Source organism: Notamacropus eugenii, chromosome 4, assembly GCF_028372415.1.
Source record: "Notamacropus eugenii isolate mMacEug1 chromosome 4, mMacEug1.pri_v2, whole genome shotgun sequence".
NCBI lineage: Eukaryota > Metazoa > Chordata > Mammalia > Diprotodontia > Macropodidae > Notamacropus > Notamacropus eugenii.
In genome coordinates, this window is record NC_092875.1 from 438308549 (window position 1) to 438329869 (window position 21321).

The 21321-nt window shown below is 34.0% G+C and overlaps 1 protein-coding gene across 1 annotated transcript in view; it reads right to left on the minus strand.

Annotated features, from left to right (window-relative positions):
- Positions 1-21321, minus strand: part of DCC (DCC netrin 1 receptor) — a 995337-nt gene that overhangs the window by 395614 nt on the left and 578402 nt on the right. The window contains 1 exon segment of the mRNA XM_072606654.1: positions 20675-20829. Coding sequence (XP_072462755.1) covers positions 20675-20829 — 155 coding nt within the window.

The window sequence follows — 21321 nt, forward strand, 5'->3', positions numbered from 1 at the left end:
ACCCAGCATACTCTAAAGCCCATGGAATGAACAACAGTGGATCCATGCCCAACCTCCAAATCAATGGCTATTTTTGGAACCTCCTGGCTTAGAGTGAATGTCAACAGTAACAGTTTCTCTTCAAAACAACAACCCTGAGGCTCCTGCCCCGTTTTTTCTTTTCTTTTAAAGGGGCAAAAAAGAGACCTATTTACTGAATGGGCATTAACTCACTTTAAGTGAGTACCTGAAAAGGCCTTAGTCTAAAAGGTCAAGGTCTCCCATTGCATCCTGTGCCTTTTCCAGTCATCCTAATGAATATCTGGTCACTGGATCCAGATGGCTCAGGAGGAGAAAGTGAGGCTGGTGATCTGCACGGCCCTCCCTCACTCAAAGCAAAGTCAAGTACAACTCATGTCATTATTTCTCTGATGGCATGGTCTTCTTTGTCAACGAAGGACAAATACACACACACTCACACACACACACTCACACACACACATGCACACACTTTGTCAGGGCACAAAACTTGAAAAAATAGTTATTATTCTTCTTGGAAGAAATGCATCTGGGACTTGCAAACGTTTGCTCTTGTGCACCTCTCAGAAAATCCCAGAGCACTGAAAGGAATCCATAAGACAATGCAATCCAGTCATTATCTCACTAATCCAAAGGCATGGATAACCCTTGTCATTTTTGAACAATGATTTATGCCTTGTTTTATTCCTGAGACCTGGAAGTTTTGTAATGATAATGAAATATTCCTTTCAAGATTCTACTTATTTTGGATAATGTTCCAGGTGACCCTTCCCATATGTGTGATTTTAATGAAAATGTAAATGTGGTCTATATCCCTCCTCACACTACCTTGTTATTACAATCCATGGATCCGGGAGTGATTAGGAATTTCAAGGCATATTATTTATGTGCTCCATTTGTCCAGGGAATTGCAGCTTTGGATGCAGATAAGGGTTTGATGTTGAGAGGTTTCTGGAAGTCCGATAATATTTACCATTCAATCTGAAATGTTACTAAGGCAAAGGAAGACGTAACAAAAACACATATGAAAAGAGTTTGGGAAAACATGCACCTTTCTTCTGATTTTCCCGAATTTGACAAAGATGAAACTTTTAAGGAAATGAGTAACAAGGTTTTAAATTCATAGAAGAATTGGAGCTAGAAGTGATTAAGAACGATAGAGCAGCTGATTGAGTCTCATGGAGAAGAACTGTCCATTGAGGATCTGATTTGCTAGCTGCAAAGATTTCAGAAAAAATTGCTTTCAAAACAGAGGTCAAACCAAAAAGATTCACAGTGAAACAGTTGGAAGAAACATTTCATCATTTGAGTAATTTTTTGTTTTAAAAGATGAATTCAAATATTTTATTTTTTTTAATTTCAAAGATTAGTTGAGGATAATATTGCTTGCTCCTGTTAGATATATGAAAGAAATGAAGGAGCCACTATCCAAATATCTTGATAAGATCAAAAAAAAAGTTGCTCAGCCAAACATCAGTAGGAGGGAACATACTACGCCTATGTTAACTTTTCAGTATTGTGCACACTTTATCATTTACTTTGCCTTTCATTTTATAATTCTGTTAATTATCTTGGCATTTAATGTCTGCATTTTAGCACATTTTGTGACTTGTATAAAGGTATTCTTTTGTGTATGCCTTTGTTACATAGGCTCCGTGATACAGATGGATGGATGGGGTAAATTTGCATTAAATAAAAAATTACTTTAGGGAGAGATTAGTTATTTTTTTAAATAAATAAATTTTATTTAAAACTAGAACTTATTTAAAACTAGAACTGTCTGTACATATGTTAAAGTGATTTGAGAAGCACAAAACTTTGATAGCATTGAGGCTGGTGTAGCAGCATTATGTGGCAAGTAATCTGCTGCAGAGAAACAAAGGGAGTGTAAGCAAATGAATAATTTAGACCAAAAGAAAAGATCATTATGGTTGACAATACTTTGATATGCTTTCATACTGGGCATATTTAACATACAAGTTGGGTGTCTCCATTGATTAAATATAACAACTAAACATATATTCCTGGAGTCAGGAAAACTCCCCTTCCTGAGTTCAAATCTGTTAATCAGACGCTTAATAGCTGTGTAACCCTGCACAAGTCATTTAACCCTGTTTGCCTCAGTTTTCTCATCTGTAAAGTGAGTTGAAGAAGGAAATAGCAAACCACTGAAGTATTGCTCTCAAGAAATACCCAAAAGGGGTCACAAAAGACTTGGAAATGACTGAAAAATGATGAAATAATAACTAACAATAACCAAAAATTCATTTCATTTTAGGATGTATAAACATTCTCTGCTGCAGACCTGTCCCAGTGTTTTATAGTAGAAAGGAGAGGACTCCAGATTCTTGAAAGTTTTGCCATATAACTGATACATACACTTACGTGTATATATATATATATATACATATATGTATATAGAACATATAATCAGACAGATTCTATCACATGGAGAAAGCAAGAACAACTTTTTATATGATTCTAGGGTTTTGTTTTATTTTTTGCCATCCTTCTGAGGATTATCGTAGATAAGTTTGTAGAGTTGGTAATTCACATTTGGTCATGATTTCTTCAGTCATGGAAAAGGTTGAAATTAATACCTCAACAAACATTTATTGAGTTCCTACTATGTACTAGGTTTTGTGCTAAATCCTATAATAGTACATGCAATTTAATATAATTGTTGGTATAAAGCATATAGTTCAATAATTATTTATGTTCTTGTCAATTTTTTAAAAATCAAGTTTTCCCCATGCTTGATGCCTCAAAGTACTCAAACTTCTGTTTTCTCCAATGTAGAATATGTACTACATACATACAGAGAGACAGACAGACATATATACATAAATATGCCCACAGAAGTATTATATACACAAAAGCGTATATACACACACATACAGAATACACAATAGGCAAGAGGTATGTGTATATACATATGTGCAAGAGGTATATATACATATACAAATATATGCATGTATATATATATATATATATATATACATACATACATATAAGGGTGTGGTTTCAAGTGAGGACAATAATGATAAAAAAAGAGAAAAGAAAACAGCAATCAAACATAAATAAAAATAAACAGAAGGTAAGTTCAGGCAGCAGGATAACTTTGAAAGCAATATATTGAATTTATTATACATTCTTTATTTAAAAAGTAAATTGGGCAGAATATAGATTTATGGTGTCATATACTATCCTCTTTTAGATTATACTTTGTATGTGGAAATGCTTAAATATCTTTTGGAGTTTGTTAAATTCAGAATTAAAAATAAATTTAATTTAAAAAACAATAGATTTCTAATAACATTCAAATAACAATGGAGAAAGATATTGTGTTGAAAATCACCTGCAATCTATTACGAATGAGGAATTATGGAAGGAAAATGGTATAAAGCATGCTCTCAAGTAAATGTAGAGCTGAAAAATAATAATATAAGTGAGGGAAAGACAACAGGTAGCTTCTGTTCTCTACTAGTATCCTCATGATGTCAATACAAGAACGGTCAGTAAAGGCCCTGTGTATGACAGGGATTCACTTTCTAGTAAACTTACAAAAAGATGTGAAGTCACTTAAATTGGGAAGTTGTGGATAGATTTCTATCTGCATTGTTGGACAAATAGTCACATCAATAAGATTATAAGTCTTTTGGAGTACTGAAATGTATTTGTGCTGAATTAACCTAAAACTAAGCTTTTTATTTCCATTTTAATTTCTCATTGAAAGTCACTTGTAATAATTTCTTACAAATTCAGAAACAAACATAAAAGGGCCTGCATGTAATTAAATTAAAATTTAATTAAGTTAAAATGAACAATAAAAACAAAATTAATTTTATGCTTATGATAATAATAAAGACAATCCTAAGATATAGTGATGATACTACTGCAGTAATTTTAGAATTACATTGTTCCAATTATTTTGTCTTTCTTAATTCATTTTTACACTATTTTTTCCCATAGTGCAGGAATATGTTGGTTAAGGGCAAGTGCGAACTCCTCCTCTGTGTGATCAAGAGAAATAAAACATATTACAATAGTGCGATATTTTTTTTTCCTTAGGCATGATGTACCCATTCATTTTAATAAAGCAAGTGCATCAACTTTTATTTTTATGAAAATGTCAAAAGAGAAGTGAACCTAGGATTTATGAACACAATAGCAAGTAAGTAGCTGGTACCCTATGACATAATATCCATGAAGAGGTGATTCACCTAATTCAGATAAAAAGAGAGGCAATTTAGGGGAGAATAATTTATATTGTATTCAGAGACAGATGACTTAGGTTCTAGTTCTGTCTCTTTTACTTCCTAACTATGTACTGTAACCATTTCGTCTTTCTGGTCCTCAGTTCATTTAACCATAAAAATGAACAAGTTAAATTGTATTAGTTTTTGTGCATGTGAAATGAAACTTTTCACTTTCCTCAAGCCTTGAGATTAGTGGATATGGGGAATTGGGGTGAGACACAACAGTAATGGCTTTCAGTAGATACAAGAGTGGGGATGTTATTATTGATGGCAGTTTCTCCACTAGGAAACTCAACAAACCAAAGAGATCTACTGAGAAATTTTGATTCAAGTTGGGAGCTCTTAAATAAAATAATTTGTAAGCTTCCCTTTGGCATGATCTTAGTCTTTGAGACCTTGAAATAGGTTTTTAAAAATGGTGTACACAAAAGTAACCAGATGACACTCTCTAGGATATCACTGAATGGCTCTTTTCTCCAACAATGCAGATCACAACCCATCTATTTTTTTCCATCTTGTGCAATGCTTACCCATGTCCTCTCATACGTGGGCCCTATCTGAAGTCTACCTACTGTTTTAGGGATTTTTTTTGAGTTTACCTCCCCTTTATTAAATAAATACCTTTTTGTTGTAAATTTCTTTGTGAAAACAACTATAGGATATCATGCTATTTAATTTGGCAAATCAGTCCAGGTAAGAAGTAGAGTAAGTTGTACCTCATTTGTCTTCAGAATTCATTCATCAGAAAAATTAACCAAACAAAAGTAAGTAAATAAGAGGAAATTATCATTTTGTAAATTCTTTTTCAAGTATAAGACTTGAGTTTCTCTTATTCTAAGCTACAAGATTTGACCTATACTTCTGTCTCAAATCAATTCAGTTTTATTTAATTCAACAAGTATTTATTAAGCACTTATTCTGTGCATGATACAGTATCAGGCACTGACAATACAAAAAGAACATGAAAAAAACTGTGTACTCAGGGAGTCTCTATTCTATTGGGAGATACAATATTTAAATAGTTAATAATGGAAAACATTTTGAGGAAAGTGAGAACATCAACAGTTGATGCTTTGCCCATTTATGGATTACCATAGATAAAATTATACATTACGTAGCGATCAGTGTCTAGTAGTAAATCCTTAGTCAGAAGATCTAGCCTCCAATCCTGACATCAACACATTAGTTATGTGGTCATGTATAAAACAATGTTCTCTTAGATTCTCAATTTCTTTAGTTATAAAATGAGGATAATAATACTCAATATCTTACTATGTTGTTGTGAGGAAAGTACTCTACAAGTAATAAAGTACTATGGACCCAAAGTGTCTTGAAAAGTTGAGGTGAAAAGTCATCTAAGCTCCTTTATAACATCAGCTCTAATTCCTTCTCTTTGTTCCATTCTGACCTGTTCTTATATGATGACAATTTTAAAGTGTGCTTTTTTCACATGCTATGCCAGGGCAGAGTCACAGGCACTAGAATGATTTTTGGTGACTTTATTGCCAAGTACCATATTTTCAATTTCCTGTTGCTGAAAGACAAGTTTAGCACAATGATCTGTAAAAAGTCAAATCGGATGAAATGACTGTTGAAACTAAATAAATTGCCACCTCAGGGTCACTTAAAAGTCTGTGGCTTAAGGAAATTGAGTAACTCAGTTATCTTGCTTCTAAAATGAAGGGGTTGGACTAGATGATCTCTAAGATGCCTCCTTAAATCTTATCTTCAAGAGGATGAGTGCTGAGCACCAGCCACCATCCCATACCCTGGGTCCCATGTATACCATGATCTTTAGTAGCACATTGAATCTACAGTCATGCCCTGGGCATCTCCAATTACTGAGATAACAGTATCTGTTTTAACACCAGTAGGACCAGACACATCAACTGTGTCTATTGATGCAAGAATTTTTGAATAATTTAAAAATAATTTTTAAAATTTTATTATAATTTCTCCTATCTGTGCAAATATGTTGTAAGTATAATTATAAGAAGATATAATTTTATTTTAAAATACAGATTTTTCATCTTACTTTCTCTATTTTCTTTACCTTATGAATGAAAAAAAATCACTGTGACAACTGATGCAACTTGCTCCTCAAGATATTCTTATATTCCTATTTCTTTAATAGTAACCTAATCAGAATGATTTTATGCTGAGCTTTGATTGTCAATGAAATCCAGTGCTGATTCAAACTGGTATCTCCCAGCCAGCAGTAGAAGTGGCAGCAGGAGGGCATGTGGTGCCAAATGAAAGGTTAGCCACCATGAATATCTTTTTTTCTTTTGGCATCCTACAGCTTAACACTGACTCTGATCATGGGAGAGGAGCTGAAAGACTTGAATCGTTGACATAAGGTTAGCATGAGGACCTGAGTGGCTTTGGGGGAGTGTGATTTTGTCCTTGACCAAATACATAAAAAGAACATAGAACATATGCCCAGGGAAAGAGACAGATGGTTCATGCCTTAAAAGTGACAGATGTAGATGTAAAACCTCAAAGTCACTGACCCGTCATCTCCTCAATAAAGACAATGTTTCCATCTGTACAGTATGCTATTTGTAAGTTTCTCTACTTCAATTAGTAAAGGGTTTTCTATACATTGATGGCCCTCCACAAGCTAAGCTCCATTTCCAATTAAGCAGAATGCCTAATGATAAATAATAACGCTAATTGCATTCTACGTAGTGCTTTAAAATTTGCAAAGCATTTTTTCATGTGTTATTTTATTCAGTCCTCATAATAATCTTGTGTAGTATGTGCTGATATGATTTCTATAGTATAGATGAAGAAAAAGATGCTGTGAGAAGTTAATTGATTTGCCCAGAGTCATTCAGCAAGCATGTGCCTGAGGCAGGAAAATTGGGATAATAATAACCCCTATATCCAAGTCTTCTTGTAAAGATAAGATGGAAACATTTACACCCCCCATATATACTATGTATATCTACCTATACATATATGCATTGACTTCTATATGTATATGTGCATATAACAATATAAAGAAAATATACATTTAGCATATATTTCCATATTTATGTGTATACACAAACACATATACAAGTCAACATATCAATATTTAGTAAGATATCTGCATATGTATAAGTTTAGACACTGATTTGAACCACATACACACATATATTTTACCTGGCACAGCTATGTGACACAGTGGGTAGAGTATCAGGCCTAAACTCGGGAGGACCTGAGTTCAAATTCAGCCTTGGACACTTACTAGCTATGTAACCCTGTCTGTCTCAGTTTCCTCATCTGTAAAGTGGTCTAGAGAAGAATATGGCTAACCAATCCAGTATCTTTGCCAAGAAAACTCCAAATGGGGTCACAAAGAGTTAGACGCTACTGAAATGACTGAACCCCAATAACAGAAAGGTGCATATGTTATATATGTTACATGTATATGCACACATACACATAAATGACAACAATTCATTTCAAGATGCATTTGTCTTGAAAGAGAAAGTCCTCAGCAGAGAAACCACACATCTTTGAGGTATTGAAATAAATATACACAAGTTTAAACACACATATACATGCCTGCCCATATACATATACATATGTACATAGATACATAGATAGACGATAGACAGACAGATGGATATAGATAGACAGACAGACAGACAGAAAGACAGACAGACAGACAGACAGACAGACAGATAGATAGATAGATAGATAGATAGATAGATAGACAGACAGATAAATTTGGTCAATATATTTGTTGGTTTCTTTGAACTTTATTTTCCTTCTCAGTTTTTGTCACAAGGGAAGTTTCAGGGGGTAGGAGAGGTTTACATTCAGAAAACAATATAATTAAAAAACAAAGGTTTACTTTCTTTTTCAAATTTACAAAGAATTGGACATATTCATGAGGAGGCATTAGTATCTAAGGGGAGTAAGGAAAACCTCACTTAAGAGAAAGTGTTTGAGTTTAAAGAAACTATTGACTCAAAGAGGCAGAGGTGAAAGGGAAATATATTCTAGGCACATTGTATATTATTAATAAATATATATTGAATGAACCAATGAGTATCAGAATTCTTGGCTAGATATTTAATTATAAATATCATATTATATGAGACAATTATATAGCTGAATACAGGAACCATATCTCTAGGGCAAAGATCTCATAAAAATATATGTATAAAAGAATGTCTGTATGATAATCAACAACACATGATAGTCCATTTTAGTAGGCATGGTGAAGGTTATCATTGGAGTCGTTCTGAGTTTGCAAAGTATAGAAATGAATGTCAAATTAAGATCTTATCTCAATCTTTCCAGTACTTACTATGTGGCCTTGAGAGGCGGAGGTCTGTCTTTGTCTTAGCTGCTTATTGCAAAGAAAGGGTAATTAATTTTCTCCTGACCTTCAGTTTCTGCCACACTCTAGGCCACCTTATCTACAATAACCTAGATAAGCTCTCTTAAATATTATTTTCCATCACTCCTTTTCTCAACAACACATAATAGTTAATAGGAAATCCTAGCCTAGTTGATACTTCCAATGTCCAGTGCGCCTCTCTGGTCTTACTCTGACAGAGGCTTTTGGCTTGCTCTCTGGAATCAACACTTTATTCTGCCAACTTGAACCTTTAATGAGCTCCTCAATAAGATAAGTGTCTCTGAACTTCTTTTCCCTACCTGACTAAGCTAAAAGTAATAATTTCATCATGCCCTCATCTGGTTTATTGCTGTTCTCTCGGTATTCAGGACTTTGACAGTCTTTCTAGTTTCTGTGGCCCATAAAGTACAACAGCATCCCCCTGAAAGTAGTATTTACCCTGTGTATCAGAGTATAGAGATTACCCTTAGGCAAGAACCTCATATAATCCATTGCATTAAATCTTAAATTCTGAGTTTGGTAACTGAGGCTTTGGGTTAGGAGGTAGCCTTCTTCTGAACCATTGATTAAGACACGTCTGCCTTATTAAAATACATATGAAAACCTTTTTATCATGAAATCATAATGATTAGATAATGAGTTCATTTTCTGGGAGTGTTTAGGAGATGAATCATAAGGAACTGGAGGAAATGAGTATGACTCCCTTTCTCATTCATGTAGCTCTGGACCTATCAACCACTTCAGCTTTGCAGAGGATCCATGAATTAGAGGCATTCCTCTGACAAGAAACAGAGAGTTCCAATAGTGGCACTAGCTTCGAAAGAGGAAGAGAAGCCTGTATGCTTGGGAGCTTTGGATGGAGTACCTGAAATGTAGGTAGGGTTCAGAGATGATGTCAGTAACCCCAGTTACTCGTGTTGATTAGAGAGGCTGGGCCATAATATTAGCATAAGAGTAAAGGTTTACCTAAATCAATTTAAACAACAAGAAAGTACATAAGTTTTAAGTAGACTGAACTGAACATAGACAGAAAGTTCAGCAACAAGATAGGGATATAAGAACACAAATCACTGATGTCTCCAGAAATGACAAAGGTAGCAAAAACTTTGGCAAATCTGGGATGGTCAAAAGTACAGTGGAGGAACATCTGGGAGCAAAGAGGAGAGGGTTTCCCATCCAGGAAGTCAAAGTTGAGTGTAAAGTTTCTAAGGACCTTAGAAAAATCGAGGAGGGATAAAAAGGCAGATCTTCAGGGTTGATGTAATAATGGTGACTGATGGAATGATGAATGTTAGACTTTAGAATGACTCTTAGGAGACCCATAAGGCTGTCAACATAAAAGGATCTTGACTACAAACCTGGACATTCTCAAGGGACACTATAATCATTTCATAAGGTATAGCATTTTTCCTATGTTGGTTTTCCTTATAGTAATCTATAAAGTTCTCTCCAAATAGAAAATGCTTGATGATAATGCCCCTAAGCTTCAGTCGTGGGTAGTTGCCGGAGAACCTTAATTCCTTTCGGGTAACTAAGTCTTAAATAAATGAATATTTAGCATGCATAAGAATAGAATGACAGGGTGATAGTGAATGGTTTAATCTGATTTGGCAGACATGTAGATTTCATTGGGGCCTAGAAATAAGGAAGCATAATTACCCACTGGAGGATGGTGAAATGAGTCTTAAAAAAAAAAAAAAAAAAAAAAAGCAACTGCTCCAAGGAAAGAATCTGATATGTGTAATTAACACATTCATGTGAATAGATTAAGTCATGAAATAATAGAACTGTAGAGGTGGATGGCATATTAGGGATCACTTCCCTTCTTATTTTCAGATGAGGAAACTGAGGTCCCTGGGAGTCGTGTGACTTGTCCAAAGTTGTTTTGAATGCACTGGATGAATCCAGAAGTCATGTCACTTCATTCTTCTAGTGATAAGTTAGTGTAGTGGAACCAAACCTAGCCTGGAAAGAACTGTTTATGAGACTTTATCTGTCTCTTATTAACTCTATCATATGGCACAAATAATTTCTAGCCTCTAGGCCTCAGTTTCCTTCTGTGTAAAATAGGGACAACAATACTTACACATCCTCATTTCTAGAGTTGTTTGAAGATCACATGAGATTGTAGATGAGAGGCAAAAACAGAATGTTGTCCAGATTTAAACTATTTTCATTGCCATTCTACCAGGGTTGTTTCTTCTGAACTACAGAAATGTATATCAATGTCTTAATCCCCTCAAGGAGAATCAACATTTTAAGGTGTCTCTCAGTTATTATGAAGTGAAAAATTTGTTTCTTGGAAAAGGAATGTTAGACATTAGGAACTGCTACTTTGGTTATCAAGAACTTTCCCAGTATTTTGCTGTACAAGGCACCATCTACTCCTCCTCTCTATAAGATCTCCTTTTCCTGAGTGCTATCACATGTTTTCACTTTCTAAATGATTAATATTTAAACTGACATGAGTATTCTAAAGAAAACTTGTAAGAAAAAAAGAGATAAAATTTTCTTAAGCTTTAAATAAGAATCTTTGTCTACAAGTTCTGATTTCTGAGTTTTATTTTCATTTCTCAGATGAAACACATACACATACACATACACAACACATGTGTGCACACACTACCAAATATGTCTTGGAGAAGAAATTGGGTGTCATCAACCTTAAAATCTTTCTTCTTCAGGCATTGTATAATCCTTGATAGCTATATAAAAACCTTGTGATCAAAATTTTTGTTTTTCCCATATGGGACTTGATCTTATACTTAACACTTTTCTTCCAAATTGTGCTGATCAATCAACAACAGAAAACTGTTTTCACAGAATGTGACGCTGATTTGTTGATGTTTCCTTAATGATGATTTAATTAATACAATAGAACCTTGCTTAAACCTTGGTAACAGAGTTACCTTTACTGGAAATATCCTTAATCATAACTTCTCAGTGTAACTATGAGAGAGGTATAATATTTCACCCTGTGCACAGGTAATAGGATATGAACCACAATTTAGTATAATCCATGTGATAGTGAGATAGTTTATATAACTGTATTTGACTCTATTTTCAAGGTGAGTGATATTAATTAAGGTTGATATAAATTTATGCCAGGGGTGATTTTTCCCACAATGCAATAACATAGTAGAGATAGGATTACACATTAAAATATAATTTCAAAAATTTACTCTCAGATTTAAATGAAGTAACATGTAAAATGATTTGCAAACCTTAAAATGCTATGTAAATTTGAGATAAGTTATTTTAAATCTATTGTATAATGTGAAACAACTTAATGAACTAATATATTTTCTCCTTCCCTCTTTCTTTCTCCCTATCTCCCCTGCCATCTCCCATCTCTCCCCTTGCTTCGGTCTCCTTGAAAACCTTTGCTGCAATGGAAGTAAATTTACTACAAATGAGATAGATTCTGCATATCTGTGGTAATGTACCACACTATCCTTTTGTCTACTTTACTCTTAAGCTATGTTTAGTTTATTTTCTTCTCCCTTCCCCCATTTCTATGCCCTATAGAGTCAGATGTGACTGAAAAGATTTGGTCTTTGTATAGCAGTTCTTAAACTCTTTTGTATTATGGACACCTTTGGCAGCCTGATGATTCCTACAGGCCTTTTATCAGAATAATGAATTTAAAAAGGAAATAATTATACTGAAATATTGTTAGCAAAATATCAAGAAAACAAGCTCATAGACTTCTAGGTTAAGAACATCTGCTCTAAAAGATCACAGAATTTAGAATGTGAAGGGATCTTGGACGATAATTAATCCAACATGCTCATATAAAGCCTAGAGAAATGAAGTCTTACAGCTATCAGTGAAGCAGAGCAAAGAATGCTTGTCTTTGGGTTCTCAGTTTGGTATCCATTCACTTCACTACATTGATTTGTTAGGATCAGTCTTCTTTACTCTTTGGGCAACTACAAACTTTAAAGTAACACATTTCTTTATAGAATCCATGGAGTTGAATCAAGATACCTCTCTCTTCAGTGTGTTTTCCCTAAGTCTTATCTAACATCCTCCAATTCTTTCCAATGATTTAAATGGGACAATATTTAAAATGCATCATACTGATATCTCTATATACCAAATCTACATATGTTCTAGTTTTTTTAATCTTTTACTTTTATCATATTACATTTTATTTTATTAAACTTAATGGCCATTTAAATGAGATGATCTTTCCCAATCATCAATAGACCCATGTCATCTGCTTAAATCACACGGAAGCCTAAGTCACATGTGGTGGGAAGTGCTTGCTGATCCTTGGAATAAGAAAAGTGGAGTAGAACTGGAAGGAAGTTGGTAGGAGCACTTAGGGTGGAGGGAGGGGAGGACATAAGCAAGCAGGCATAGCTAGGCTCATGAGAGTTTGTGGGAAGGTCCCAGCAGAGGGGAAAGGCTTGAGAATGGCTTTGTCCCCCGCAGTGCTAATGTGTATTGACTTCTGGGTTACTAGGATGGATTTGGCTTTCTGGTGTTGGGATTTAGCTTTATGGTGTCTGAATAAATTTTTTTTTTTTCTGCCTTCTATATAGAGAGTCTGTTATACTTTGCATTCAGAACTACATCACTATATTCATTACACCTCAGTGCTGTGAATATTGCCTTGGTGATACATAAACTTAACCTATTGTTTAACCCTCTGAAACACATTTTAATGACTTACTATGTAGCCTACATTGTGCTAAGCAACAGGGATAAAAACACAGGCAAGATTATTTCTGCCTGAAGCTGGAAAAGGACAGAGAGACAGCAGCATGGGTTGAACTCCATTCTGGTTGGCATGATTTGGGGCTTGTGGCCAGAGAGTATGTTAGGGACTCTTTCCAGGCAAATGTTCTCAAATTCAGTCTAGTAAAATATTTCAGGTTTTATTTATTCTCTTGGATCATGAAATTCTGCAGATTCTTTCTGCCAATTCCTTCTGGCACCTAAATGTAGAGAGTTACTTGGAGAAGTTAAATGACTTTCCCAGGGTCATACAACTAGTGCATATGAGAGGAAGATCTTGAAACCCAGTCTTTCTGCTTCTAAGATCTACTCTCTTATCCATTCAGCCATACTCTCTCTTGATAGAAATTAGTGTTCCTATGACTATTATAAATTTATCAAGAATAAGAACAGATGATACATGGGTCCTTTTCTTTTTGCTTTCTTGCATTTTCAGAGAGCCATCTTTATGGCTAGCAAATTGGACTATGACTTACTAAATCAGATTCCTATCAACCACTGTGGCTGTGTCACTGAATGATTTATGTCGGTATGTGGGGAGATGTCAATCACAACGCATCTAATTCAGGGGATAGCCTTAGATACTAGAGTGAATACAATATTTACAGTATTGTGAAATTCTAGTCATTGAAGTCACTTAATAGTTGCATGAATTTAGATATGTCAATTAACTTTCCCAAAGCTCAGCTTCCTTATCTGATAAATGATGATAATAAAAAATACAAACCTCCCAGTATATGGGAGAGTCAAATGAGATGATATAAACATAAAACATACATCTCTTTACTCTGCTGCCTATATTTGAACACCCACCCTCATCTCTATCCCCTACTCCTAACCAAAAGCTTTACCTCTAAGTTCCCAGGCTCTGAATAAATGAGTTTTCATTTTATCTTGCCAGAAACTAGACCTCTATACTACTTCCTAGCCATCTCCACAAGAAACTCACTCCTACCATTCTTCTGGTTCCCTTTCTTCCTTTTATTGTTTTCCTCTTCCATTAGAATATAATTTTCTTGAAGAAAACAATAATGTTTTGAACATATTAACTGCTTAATAAAAGCTTTTCTACAAATCTAACAATCAATCTGCTATACAAATACATACATACATACATATGTAATAGCAAACAGTTCAGAATGTTGTAGCTTCTTTCACTATTGAACTGAATATTCTTATAGTATAGACGATACACTGCTATACGGCACACACATCAGACAATTCATCAGTCAAGAAGAACTCACAGAATACATGTCAGATTTTTTAAAGTGCTACATAACTCATGTACACAACTTGATCACGGTCTGGTTGGGAAGACAAGTTGTGTGTGTGTGTGTGTGTGTGTGTATGTATGTGTATGTATATATCTAATACATATGCATATATTATATATGTACATGCATATGTATATATAATATATATATGTAGGTCCTCTGTAAGTAGTATGATTTTGTGCTGTCATCCTATAGTTGTATTAAGTAGCTAAATAATACTAAATAATACCAAAATAATACTAATTACAGAGGACCTAATTATGCATTAGGATCAACTGAGCTTCTGTGTTGGTATGAGTTGTCTGGCCTGAGTACTTCCCTGAAATTGCCTTGAAATTCAAAGTTTGGTTGTTTTATAGTTCCTTGATAGGATGATGTAACCATCAAATTTCCCATTAAGATAACATAGGCAATTGTGGGAAAAGAGGGGGAGGAGGGGAGAAGAGAGGAGGATAAAGTGGTGAAAGGGAGTGAATATGAATACAATAAAAACTGCACAGAAATCCCTCCATGTAATACCATCTAAAGTCACTATTCTTAAGGCTGGCTGCCATACCTTTAGTGTAACAAATATAATGGAGTAGGAATATTACTTACATGTTTTAACTATAAAGGGGTTTGAAGATAATTGAGTTGTGGTCCATAAATAGCCTTCCTATAGTAAAGCAAGCCTTCAAGCTAGTATGTGGCCCATTTTAACATCCTATACTATTAAACTGCCCTAACAGCATCTTAAAGGACCAAAATAATAATTCACCAAATCTCCACATGTGGTATGAAAAGATTAGACAAGTCTTAAGCAGGCAGGGATTTAAATCCTGACTGATAATACAGTGGCGAAATTATACACAGTAAAAGCAGAGAAGAAGGAGTAAGGGTTTAGCAAAAAGGAAGATTTAATCTGAGGACAAAAACCTTCATATAAATCCAGCCTTTCTATTCTGGATGATTATTTCATAAGCTGGATCTTGGGCTGTTGATCTCTTAAACTGATTATTGAAAAATGTATGCACTTTTAGAAACAGTCACTGACTGACTTTCATTTCACACAGGCTTCCTAACATTTTTTTATTCCTTAAGAATATGGAATTGCATAATACTGTTGATATTTTCAAATAATACAGAAATCTTGAAATTCAATTTGTTGAAAAGCTGTGTAATTATAGTGCACAACAGCTATAGCACATTTGAGAAACCTGTGATAAAAGAACACAGTGAATACCTACACAGAAGAGATCCAATCCCCAAAAATCTCTGATCATTTGGTCAGAGAAAGCAATGATGATGGGAAAATATTTTCTCCTTACCATTAAATTATTATAGTTTGGCTAAGAATAAAATCAGTCATCTGAGTTTCCACTAAAAATATCACTTTATAAGAAGAACAGAACGCTTTTCTTTGGATCCTTTGGGGGTTGCACTTCCCTCGGCAAGTAGTTCATGTGTTTTGAACCACCTTAGAATATAGGAAGGGTTTTTAAACCAAAAAATGTTTTTAAATTGCTAAAATGTCACTTTGTGTGAACAAAAACAAGCTATAACCTATACACAGTCATTCTTATGAGTAATGTTATTATTTATTTATTCTAATGTTTATAATAAAGAGTTGTAGGATTATGCAATTGAATTAGGGGAGCTTTAAAATTTTGTATATATACACATACACATATATACACATATACATATATTCATATAATATATATGCATATATACACACAAATTTTATATATAGATATATAATACAAATAACTGTGTGTATACTGTGTGCACGTGTATATATAAAGTCTCCTAAATATTAGAGTTTATCAAAGCTAAATCAATAATAATTATTTTTACATCAATAACTCACTGGTATTTAATGCTTTACTTAAGTGAACTGGACATTTAAAGAAAATTAAATCACCAGGAGGCATAATACTCACTATGTACAATTTAAAGCTGAGGAAATTCAAGGGAATCATGTAATTACTAACGCTAAAATGTAGATAATATGCCCAGGTCAATTCTCTTGTTTTTTTTTTTTTTTAAGTTTAACTTTATGTCAAGTATCTTTAACATCTCTAATGTGGAACCAATCTACATTTTATTTTCAGAACTGGAAGAAAAAATAAAACAAGCAGATCAAAAGGCTGATAAAATCATAGATTTACAATTTGAATAGTCTTTAACTCAACTACTTCATTTTAAAGATGAGGAAACTTAGATTAGACAGTAAGAAAATTGCTCAAAGTCCTACAGGTAATAAGAATCAGAGATGGCATTTTTTGAGTCTGGGTCTTATGATTCCAGAGCCAGATGCAGAAAAACACAACAAAAGGAAGCCTGCTTTAAGCAATCAAAATTTCACTTGGACTGTGTTATTATTACTGATGAAGACATGATTGGGTTTACATAAGTAAGTGACAAATACCGTACTGTGTCATACAGCAAGCTCTCCACAAATGGTAGCTGAATAAAGCGATGCTTGTTAGGTTACATATTGATGAAGCTATCCACAGTGCTTGGCCCATAGTATATCTTTAAGGAATTCTTTGTGATTGCTGAACGAATAGACAAAATCAGATTGGGGTGCCAGAATTATTTGACAATTTGCTTAGACAGGCTGATTGGATGATTATTAAGTCCTCCACGTGACTTTATATTTTTTCATCATGGGTCATAGACATCTTAGTGAATCCAGATGGTTTCTTACTGGTTTTGTAATTCTTGTTATTGTTGTATCATATACAGTTTCCATCTTATTGCTTACTGTCTAATTCATATTGTCTGTTTCATGCATCAATGCACATGTCTACCCATGAAAGACATCTGGAAGTTTTTAAATGGTAGGTTCATTTAATATAATTTTCCTGCATAAGGTCTTACAAAACTACTTGGTGAGTCTAATTATATTATTGATTTCTGCTGTTGACTTGTTTTGGTCTTAATCTAATACTAGGTAACTCATATATTACTAAACTCTAGTAGCACAATACTTCATCATGGCTTGGAGGAGACTGGATTCCTCAAAAATATACAAATAAATTAAAAGGCCCTACCAAGCTTCTAGGATGGGCCTTAGGATGTATGTTTATTGTCTTACCACCAGCCTGCCTATATTCAGAGAAATCCATGACCAGTATGGCCAGAGAGCAATCAAGTTTTTGGCCAAAATAAAATATTTAAAAAATAAATCACTAATTTATAAAGGAGTTTCTATCTGTGTTGGCAGAAAATAACCCCACGCTGATAAAAATCACTTAGCCCTAGATTACTAAAGTCATCTGTTTATCATTAGAAGACCAAACAAGTATCAATTTGACATTGACAAAGAATACTGTTTAAATAGTTTACTGTTTAAAAACTATTTGCTTGCATTAACAAGTGTATAAGTAAATCTGGCTAATTACTATTCTACTGAATCCTCCAAATCACAGTAATAAAAGTGAAAAAAAACCCAATTATGTTTTCCTTATGAAATAAGTAGGCAACATAAAATAGTGGATAGAGAGCAAGTCTCAGCACCTGGAAGACCTGGGTTCAACATCTGTCTCTAACATATATTAGCTGCATGACAGTGAACAAGTTAATTAACCTCTTAGGGATATAGGTTACTCTCAAAAATTATAAACTGCAGAGAAAATAGTTTCCTCATACAGTTCCCATTCATTATTCTTATGCCATAATGCACTGTAATTGGTTGATCTCAGAATAGATAACATAGCTTTGACACTTCAGATTAGAAACATAAAATAGTATCAGAAATAGGGGGTTTTCTTTCCCAAGCCAACAAGCTAGACTCAAGGTGAATGGATGATTTAAAGTCTACCTCTAAATCCAGCTCTTTCAAATAGCAGCAGCACTACTTGAATAATAAAAGCACTAATATTGAAAAGGAAGCTGGCTAGTCTTAAAATGGAACTTCTGTGTTGGTTATATTTCATAAAAAAAAAAACAAAACAAAATAAAAACATGGAAATTAGATACAATTTTCTACAGCCACCAACAGCCAGCCCTGGGGAAAATTTAGAAAAATATCAGGATAACAAATGTGTTATACTAAATATAGAACTCACATCATCCTCAGGGATTATGCTTTTGAAACTGAACATACTGTTAGAGAATTGTGTTTTCAAATTTGACAAATGGGACAAAACCATCTCTTTGTAAAATTTTCCTTGCCATCCATCTAGGGCATCACTGAATTCCCTCAAGGTAACACAAGGCATATAAAGGAAAAAAACACATATATTTTGACTCAAATTGATTTTTATTAAACTCTTGTTATTTGGAAAATAATTCAAGATATTCCACTAAGCTGAATAAGCATCTGCCAATCTTATGTATGTGAATGCTTCCATAAAATCTAGTCATTATAAGACCTAGATTATGCTTACACACACAGAATTAAGTATTTAGATGAACCATACACATTTTTAATTCACTGGGGAAAAATGAAAAAGAAAGTATGAAACTCAGATTTTCACATGAATTGATTCAATTCAACACATTTTTATTTTGCTCATGAAGATACTGCCCTGTGACCATGTCTCCATAATTCAGTGGTTTCCAACATCACTGTGCTATTTTCTCACACAAAGTCTTATTTTTTTCTTCCTTTGTATACCATGTGTTTGATTTTAATAGATTTAGAGTTTGTGTTAAATATAAGGTGAGATGGAGACCCCACTAAGTGATTAGGGTCAGATATTACCATTCACACCATATCTTACTATTAACGAAAGTGATCTTGAATTCCTATCTTAAGCTTGTGGAAGGAGTATCAAGTAGTCACTTGGTCCAAAATCTTTATCTTCAAATGTCATTAACGGTTTAATAATTTATTTTAAATTATTTTTAACTTACCATATATATGACAACTGGGAATAGTAACAGTGTAGGGATCATTAAAAGAAAACATGGTCAGTTGATAGAGCCAGATTAATACAATTTGCCATGAAAAAGGCTTTAAGTTTCCAGGTCAAGGTGAAAAAGGAAATAAGCAAATTTACATAGATTTCATTTTCTGATGAAAGATGCACCCAAATTTGTCTAGGATTAAATTCAATAAATTTACCTCATGGTTTCTCATATAAAGAATATTGGAAGACCCAATGGACAACATTTTCAACTATGTTTTTACAAAATAACTGAAACAGCTGAGGGCAGGGTATGGAGGGAGGAGAAAAAAAATAATTGAAATGTTGCTCAAATGGGCATTTTAAATATTGACTCTCTATAAAAGAAGAGAGCACAGCATTAAATTATAACCCAGGGAAGACATCTGTGGAGAATTATTGTGTGCTAATCTAAATTAAATACAGGGATGGAACGCAGAAACTCTAGATGAATGGATGGTTTAATAAAGCCTAGCTCCCTCAAACAGTAGTTTTTTTTTTTTTCTAAGTGAGCATTTAGGGGTGAAAAACTGTAGTGCCAAATGACTGAACTATCTAACAAGTGTTTGTTGTATCTTATTAATTATATATCCTGATCTTATTCATTATATATCCTGTTGATAAATAATCTCATTGATTCATTCATTTATTTATTCAGCAAACATTTATTATGCATCAACGAGGAACCAGCTATTATGGTTAGTCCTGGGCATGCAAGAACAAAAATAAACAAAAAAAGTGCTATTTTAAAGTATTTTATGCAAAAACCTACCTTTTTTATATGACAGAAAAGGGTTGGTGATTAAGATAAGCACATAAAGGAAATAATTTAGAAAGCAATACAAGGTGACTTGTAAAGATCTTAGGAGAATATACTGGGAACAGGTACTTCTGCAGGGGTAGGTGTTCATAAAACCATGATCCGAGTAAAGAAGATAGTTTTATTAATGGTGTTCACAGAACCTTCATTTAAATCGGTATAACCACAAGATCAGAGAGTAAGCACTGAAATGTGTTGCTTTAATTTTTTTTACTATCTTTTTTATGTTAAAGACGTACTCAAAGGGGAATTTAGGGATCCTGCAAAAAGAAATGCTTTTGAAAAACAGCTCTGCATTGCCAGTCCCTTGTCATACTTACATTCAGGCTGGGTGGCCACCTTAATAGGCTGAGAACTCTCTCCTGGTCCCCGTTCATTATAGGCCACAACTCGGAACGTGTAAGTTGCTTCTGGCTTCAGGTTTCCAACTGTAAGTTGAAGGGACCCAGGCTGGGATGTATTCAATGCTCGCTCCCTGAGAAATAATAATTCCACAGAAACATTACACTTAATCTATTTAACTAGAATTTTTTAGTGTGGGAGATAGGGCAAAAATGTGGACAAGGCTGGCAAAAAATAAATGCCCACTCACATAATTCTGACTGGATGAAATTCTAGGACTTCAAAGGTTTACTATGGAAAGTTAACTCATTTTAAGGGTCTAGAAATAAACACGGTAGGGGCTTCAGGAAGATGATGGGCTTTTATCCATAAACTTTTATTCTAGAGATTATTCCTTGGATTTCTGAGGGCAAAACTTCTAAGAAACAAAGAGCTATTCAAAGAAAAAAGGAACATCTGGATCATAGACAGGGATGTGAATTGGTTCTAATTATTCCACAAATCAAACCTTGTCAGTGTTTCTAACAATTGCATTTCCCTTTATTTCAGCATCTGTATTTTAGTGATTTGCACTACTTCAGATCTTTAAATTCAGCCAATGGGAACATGAGCATCTTTTCATATA